At 33.7% G+C, this 8510-nt stretch overlaps 1 protein-coding gene across 2 annotated transcripts in view; it reads left to right on the plus strand.

Moving 5' to 3' along the window:
• The window catches only part of LOC117343443 (disintegrin and metalloproteinase domain-containing protein unc-71-like), a 104974-nt gene extending 96482 nt beyond the window's left edge, over positions 1 to 8492 (plus strand). For both annotated transcript variants that reach the window (XM_033905791.1, XM_033905792.1), the window contains one exon: positions 1531 to 8492. In XM_033905791.1, the coding sequence (XP_033761682.1) occupies positions 1531 to 3160 (1630 nt within the window). In that variant the 3' untranslated portion in view covers positions 3161 to 8492. The remainder of the gene's footprint in view (positions 1 to 1530) is intronic.
• Positions 8493 to 8510: the final 18 nt, after the last annotated feature.

An 8510-nucleotide genomic window follows, 5' to 3' on the forward strand; every position in this document is an offset into this window, starting at 1 on the left:
TATACACAAATGTTCTTATAGAATATAACATTTGGAAATCTTCCTTCTTACAAGTACGTATACACAAATGTTCTTATAGAATATAACATTCGGGAACCTGCCTTCTTACAAGTACGTATACACAAATGTTCTTATAGAATATAACATTTGGAAATCTTCCTTCTTACAAGTACGTATACACAAATGTTCCTATAGAATATAACATTCGGGAACCTGCCTTCTTACAAGTACGTATACACAAATGTTCCTATAGAATATAACATTTGGAAATCTTCCTTATTACAAGTACGTATACACAAATGTTCCTATAGAATATAACATTGAGGAACCTTCCTCCTTACAAGTACGTATACACAAATGTTCCTATAGAATATAACATTGAGGACCTGCCTTCTTACAAGTACGTATACACAAATGTTCTTATAGAATATAACATTGAGGAACCTTCCTCCTTACAAGTACGTATACACAAATGTTCCTATAGAATAAGAAAACAAGTATTTCTCTCTGCCGGTATGTTAAGTAAGCATGCCCTAGTAGTTTCTGGGGTATCCCTCTGGCATCAACTTCTTCATTTCAAAGTTGTTTTGTAAATAACAAAGGTTTTTAAGTTATGATATTTAATAGTCAGAAATGATATTCAACCAGAAATTATATTTAGTCAGAAATTATATTTAGCCAGAATTGATATTTAGCCAGAAATGATATTTAGCCAGAAATTATATATAGCAAGAAATTATATTTAGTCAGAAATGATATTTAGCAATAAAATGATATTTAGTCAGCAATGATATTTAGTCAGAAATTATATTTAGTTAGAAATGATATTTATTTAGAAATGATATTTAGCCAGAAATTATATTTAGCCAGAATTGATATTTAGTCAGAAATGATATTTATTCAGAAATGATATTTAGCCAGAATTGATATTCAGTCAGAAATGATATTTAGTTAGAAATGATATTTAGCCAGAAATGATATTTAGTTAGAAATAATATTTAGTCAGAAATGATATTTATTCAGAAATTATATTTAGCCAGAAATGATATTTAGCCAGAAATGATATTTAGTTAGAAATGATATTTAGCCAGAAGTGATATTTAGTTAGAAATGATATTTAACCAGAAATGATATTTATAGCCAGAAATGATATTCAACCAGAAATTATATTTAGTTAGAAATGATATTTAGCCAGAATTTGAAGCAAGCAGGGATTTGTTCAGTTGAATTACCTTGACCCAATTCTTTAAATTAATCCGGCTAAGGAGTTTTGATATCAAATTATTTTACAGTTTTCTGTTCAAATGACTGTTGAAAACATTATTACCTTAAGTCTACATTTCAGCAGTTTCCATCGAAGTTCATTTATGATTACTCTGGGTTGAAGGGCTTTAACTCCCTTCTTATTGCGGTTTGGTTTTACTTTTAGTAAATGGTAGAGTCAACATGCATAAGTTTTATACCATAGAATATCTGTCATTGTAAATTTATTTCTGTGTAAAAACAAAAACTTTATGTTATCTGTTGCAGGTCTGATAAGTTGTGGGGGAAGAAGAAAAAGAAAGGGCGCCTGACCAGTGAGGAAGAGAGTGACATTGGGGAACTTCCGCCCCCTCCAATTATAATCTCCAATGACGCTGTCAAACCAGAGCGCGGAATTCTGAAGCATTGTGGGAAGGCTGACGAACGTCGTAGTAGTGAGTCAAACACCGGTGGTTCCGATGTGACATGTGACAGGGAGAGTATGGAGCGCTACATGTACGATGAGGATGATGATGATGAAGCTGAGGAAATACAGGAAATTCTCAGCCGAAAATTTGATCCTGGAAATTCTATGGAAGAAGCACTTGATCAAATTGCAGAATCGTCGAGTTTTGATTTTGTGTTGCCCATGCCACATTTCAATTCTGGAAACTCTGGAAATAATGGGCATGTGCATTCATCGCCAAGGAGAATGATGATGGGGGTTGGCGGGTATGATTTCCCAATCCATCAAAATCAAGCGCAGCGTCCACCTATGTTATGGAAGTCAAATCTCTCATCTCCACCAAAGTCAAAGGTCATTCGCATGAAAAACTTGGACGAACTAATTCAGCAGATAGACCGCCATACTATCGACCTTTCACCATCTCCAGATGAACTGCCAATGCAAGTGTCACCCTCAACATCAGAGGATGTTCGCAGCAGTTCCACAGAAGATCGAGACAGACATTACTTTAATAATTGTCACACCCCACAGTCTCCCCAGTCAATTACAAGCGGGAGTACTCGAGACACCTATCGCCCACTGCTTAGTAGTCAGTGGACGAAATACATCCTCCGTCGTAATGACTGGGACAACGAAAGTGCAGACTATTGCACGGGCGAGTCCCCTCCTCCTCACATCAATATTCCTCCTCCTATGAGTCCCCTGCACATACGAAACATATTTAACTATGCACAGAAATCACTAGATCGCGACAACAATGATACTCCAATGGGAAGTCAGACAGGCGAGTGTAGCTCAAATAACGGCACCACCAACTCACGTTGTGGCTACGAGAAAAGTTCAGGTTACGGCAGTGAACATGACCCTGCTGAAGGTAATAGCATTGACGGGATGTCACACACACAGTCGAGGTCAGGCTCCGCCTCACCTCCCTCGTACAGCGCTGTCATCCGCACTGGGCCAAACCAAATCAAACTGGTGCCCGCCAAAAAGCTACAGGAAACTGGTATAGAAAATGAAGACCTACATAGACTTTTACAAGAGTTACCGAGAATTGATGCTGGTACCTTTGAACGAAGCCCAGTTCCGACTAACATCAAACCACCACGATATGGTTTTCTAACTAAGGCCGATTCTTTACCGCCAGGAATCCCACCTCCTTCAGATTCCTTCCCAGATCCCTGCCCATTAAGTAAGCATGACCACATGCAGTTCGGCAGTGCGCCATGCATAGACTGTAGTCTCGAGTCTATACCACAGGCACTTCTTGCCAAATCGAAACCAAAACATAAAAATTCTTTTGACATTGCACAAAGACCAAACAGTCTCACAGGGCCTCAGAAAGAGGTCGAATTGATGTTTGATCAGAATGATTCTGACACTGATAGTCGGAGACATAGTGCTCTAGATCATGCACTGGAAGGTTTACCAGTGGACCCTGCGGTGGCGTAGTGTTCGAAGGAGAGACAACTCTTTATAAACAGGGGGGACAACTCTTTCAATGTGTTGTTGTTGCCGGTGCTGTAAAATATTTATGTATGTGCTTACGAATAGATCTGCTAGACAATATCTCATTCAATTTTTTTTCTGTGCTGTTACAGAAACATTTACATGATTGATTATACAAATTTACATGACTTTATTTCGATGAACATGCATTTTAAAATATTTTCAAAAATTTGTATAATATTATCATTTTTTAATTCAATATTGTACAATTTTTCACAGTAATTTGTGGAACTTGATTAAAAATTCAATTATGAATATTATTTATTAATTTACAAACATTTTCAAATATTTTGTAACTGTCTGATCTTTCTGTAGAAAAATGTGAATAAACATACATATGTTAAAAAATATAATACAAAAATTCTTGATAGTTTAAGAATGTAAAAACCAGTTATTGAAGATTTTTTAGTAGGACAAAACTTCTATATTGGCTTGATGTAAGTGTAAGTAGTGGCGATATAAAAGTCTTAAATTTTGGTTTTGTTTCTTAAATTTTTCTTTTTGTCCCTCAGTCTGGAAACTTCATAGTTTTATATTTGGAATTTTTTGGTGGAAATATGTGTTTGAACTGTAATATTTTTGCAGTGTTATGAAAGTTTTTGTAGTGCAATTGTATGTCAACAGATGTAATTGTTTTTGACTTGCCATGACTTGACCTATAATATACCTATATATGTACTGTTGTTTTTTAACAAAAATAACAATTTTCATGTAGTATACAAATCAGAACTGCGATGGATCAGCAGCTACACTTGGAGAAGTGTTTGTGTGATGATGACACCAAGTACCTGCTCATTGTTTGAAAATATATACATATATATCAGAAGAATTTGGATTGAACTGTTAAACATTAATTCAAGGTAAATTGTGTATTTAAATTCCTAACAAAGATATTAAGAACTGCAGAACGACAGACTAAACAAATTAAAATTACACCTATTTTATTTAAATTGAAGGTTAGGCAATTTGAGTGTATGTAAGTTGTGAAGTTCATGTTTGGATACAAAAATTCCTCACTGCCAAATACCCCAACACAATTAGCCATGATATATTCAGGTATTCATCGCCTATTAATCACACCATTCTTTCATTAACACTTCGTTAATTCATTTGTAGGTGTGGGGAAAAAAATCTGAAAAGATTTAGGCTGAAGGCAGTTTTGATTGGAATAAGATTAAACTTTATGTTTGATTTTTTTTCAATGACAGATAAGCGGTGAATTAATTAAAACATTGTTAATTTGGATATTAATTATAAAACTGTTCTTATGAAGTTGGATGTAACCTTGAGATGAACTGAAAGTCATACTATCTCAAAATATTGGACAAACCCTTGAGATGTGCCATTTTTATAAAAATGTTGTATATTAATTCTGAAAAAGAGAATATAATAATTTGTTGAGTTTTGTGATTTTTTAAATCTCTGAATCAGCAAGATCCTACATCCCTTCACCAACCAGACCTAGGTTACAATTTGTAGCTATTTATAGCATCTTTGATCCATTTAGACATATGCCATTTAAAGATCTCTGCATCTTCCATTTTCTACGCATTTTACTTCTCTCACTCATTAATTTTGTTTCATTATGCGTATGACCTTTCCAAAAGGTCAAACCGAATTTGTGCAATACTCATGAACTGTTGTATGGTTTTTTTGTGATAGTTTAAAAGTTATTTGAGAGATTTTTTTTTATTTTGCAGTATTATGTCTCATAGTATAAGAGTATTAATCATTAATACTGTGTAGTGGTTGTAACGGCAAAACACTTGTTGTATGCACATAATTTTTAGGACTTTTTGCTAGTTTGTTGAAAGTGATATATGAATTTGCATTATAAACATTTTATCATTATGATGGTGTATTTAAGAGAAGTAGTGAACATTTTTATTCAGATTTTTATTGTTCTTATCAAGGTGTAACGTAGCTTTATTTATATTATATGTTGTCATTACTTTGAAATTCATCTTGTCGAAAAGTTTAACTCATTTTGTAAAGACTTAAACTGAATTTATCCTGTTTGCATTAACATATTCTTACTCCGAATCTCATTTCAAAATGTTACACATATCTTGAGACCTTTTCACTCAAGTGTAAGAAGTAAGAATCGAATGTATTGTTTGTCGACAGACGCCAACTTTACATCTGAATTTTGCTTTTTAACTCCTTTTGAGCCCTACTGCTGAAGGGTTATATTAATTTCTGAAATTATTTCAATTCTACAGAAATAAACACAAAATGTCATTTGGTACATAAAAGTATTTTTGAAAGTTTCGTGGTTTGTCTAACTATGTACAGGTTGTGTCACCAGATATTTGTGTCTTTTGTAAATGTGAAAATATGTTTTCTTCAATGTTTGGCATTTTACAGTCTCATGTGGCCTAAAACCTACATTTAACTTGTTTATGTACAGGATTAATCCAAACCAAATTGTATAGGGTTTAAGTTAAAAGCCATTTAAAAATGATGATATTTCTAGGTGAAAAAATCTTAATCTTCATTTCATAATCGCCCAATTTCTCCCAATTTTATCAAGAGAGCCTGATATTGACCATTATTATCGTGACTTGCTCGGATCATGAAAAATGCTGAAATACTTCATTACCTTTGATCAGAATGAAGTTTTCAAAATTGATTGTCCGAAGCTATTTATGAATTAAAATGATGTTTACCAGTAAATATAACAAAATCCAAATATATATAAATCTGGTAACTGTACAGAAAATTTGATATGACCTTTCTGCTTTATGACGCTTTAGAAGACCGTGTTACCCTTGATTTTTTAGCGATATGACCAGAAATTTGATCTTTATACATTTGGACGACTAAAGTTTTCACTTTTCTAAGTTATAAACACATAGGGGTGTTAATGACGGCGATAACGGTATACAGTAATCTATAGCAGTAGGGGTGTTAATGAGGGCGATAACGGTATACAGTAATCTATAGCTGTAGGGGTGTTAATGAGGGCGATAACGGTATACAATAATCTATAGCTGTAGGGGTGTTAATGAGGGCGATAACGGTATACAATTATCTATATCAGTAGGGGTGTTAATGAGGGCGATAACGGTATACAGTAATCTATAGCTGTAGGGGTGTTAATGAAGGTGATAACGGTATACAGTAATCTATAGCAGTAGGGGTGTTAATGAGGGCAATAATGGTATACAATAATCTATAGCAGTAGGGGTGTTAATGACGGTGATAACGGTATACAGTAATCTATAGCTGTAGGGGTGTTAATGAGGATGATAACGGTATACAATAATCTATAGCAGTAGGGGTGTTAATGAGGGCGATTATGGTATACAATAATCTATAGCTGTAGGGGTGTTAATGAGGGTGATAACGGTATACAATAATCTATAGCTGTAGGGGTGTTAATGAGGGTGATAACGGTATACAATAATCTATAGCTGTAGGGGTGTTAATGAGAGCGATAACGGTATACAATAATCTATAGCTGTAGGGGTGTTAATGAGGGCGATAACGGTATACAATAATCTATAGCTGTAGGGGTGTTAATGAGGGCGATAACGGTATACAGTAATCTATAGCTGTAGGGGTGTTAATGAGGGTGATAACGGTATACAGTAATCTATAGCTGTAGGGGTGTTAATGAGGGCGATAACGGTATACAATAATCTATAGCTGTAGGGGTGTTAATGAGGGTGATAACGGTATACAATAATCTATAGCTGTAGGGGTGTTAATGACGGAGATAATGGTATACAATAATCTATAGCTGTAGGGGTGTTAATGAGGGTGATAACGGTATACAATAATCTATAGCTGTAGGGGTGTTAATGAGGGCGATAACGGTATACAATAATCTATAGCAGTAAGCGTACATCTGTCCATACATTTGTGCTTCCATGCATGACGAGTACTGGCTTTTATTGACTTGTAAGATCTATATATTTTGTAATTTTAGAACATTTTTATCAGCCACGTGTGATGATGTTCCATGATACCAGTTCAATAATGTGATGTTTAAAGTCAAAACCAGTGAATATTCCAAAATGGTCAGTCTAGAAAAATAACATTAATATCTGATGGTGCTTATTTATATCCTATTTTGTAATTCAATAAGAATATATTTGAAGTAAAACAAGCATCTCAAGTATTATTTTATAACTTTGATTTGATAAAGAGATATATTATCTTTACAGAGTAGATATTTGAAATTAAATTCTCTAAATACTGTGTCTTGTTCATGAAATACTCAGTATGATCTTAGACTGTACCTATAGACTTTATAACACAAATATTTATGAAAATTTTGAAAAATCCTAATGATGTTACCAGTCACTTTGTCAGTTTTCATTGTAAGATCTTTGTTATGTCTCAAATATTGTAGCTTTTTATAGGTTATATGTCAAAATGTATAAATTATCTAGGCTTTCCAAAATTACAAATACAGATGTACATACCCCATTATATGAAGCTTGTTTAGAATACCATGCGGATTTGTATGTCAGATAAGACTTTGTATTTAAAGTCTTTTAACGTGTGCATTGTATTCATAATCCCAGCAAATGCAAATTTGAAAAATTTCTCATCATCCAACAAAATGTGAATTCGAAAAATTTATAGTGAATCCATATTGAATTCTGAATTGTAAAATATTAGTTTATGCTCATAATTCATTACAAACTATTTTAGCATCATCATCATCACAATTTAGAATTTAGAATTCGTGACCTGTGGTGTCACATGACAATCAAGAGTGCTGCGATACAAAAGTAGGTCACAGTTACATGAACTAACTAGGTCACTGTGACATAATTGAAAAAGGTCATCATAATTTGGTGTAAGTAGGTCAATGTGACTCAATTTTATCAGTGACTATATTTAAATTATTGTGACTTGTTAATTAGATCTACATCATTGTTGCTTGTAAAAGAAACTGTAATTAAATTTTAATACTTAGTTGTGACTTTATTATAACTATAGGTCACTGAATTACTGTAAGTAGGTCACCGTGACTTCAACTAATTTGATCAGTGACTATATTCAACCAAGTTATTTTGACTTGTTAAACCTTCTACATCACTGTTGCTTGTTAAAGTCAGTGGTTAATACTTCATTGTGACTTGATTATAACTAGGTCACTGATTTACTTTAAGTAGGTCACTGTGACTTTCAATAATTAGGTGACCTGTTTTGTGTGCTCTTCCATGATATCACCACCAGTAACAACCCAATTGTATAACAATTTCCTGCCGAGATGTAGTAGGATCAAACAGAGAATTAAACTCCACAAAGTATACTATTCCAGTGTTGTGTTCTT

The sequence above is a fragment of the Pecten maximus genome, chromosome 15, assembly GCF_902652985.1.
Source record: "Pecten maximus chromosome 15, xPecMax1.1, whole genome shotgun sequence".
NCBI lineage: Eukaryota > Metazoa > Mollusca > Bivalvia > Pectinida > Pectinidae > Pecten > Pecten maximus.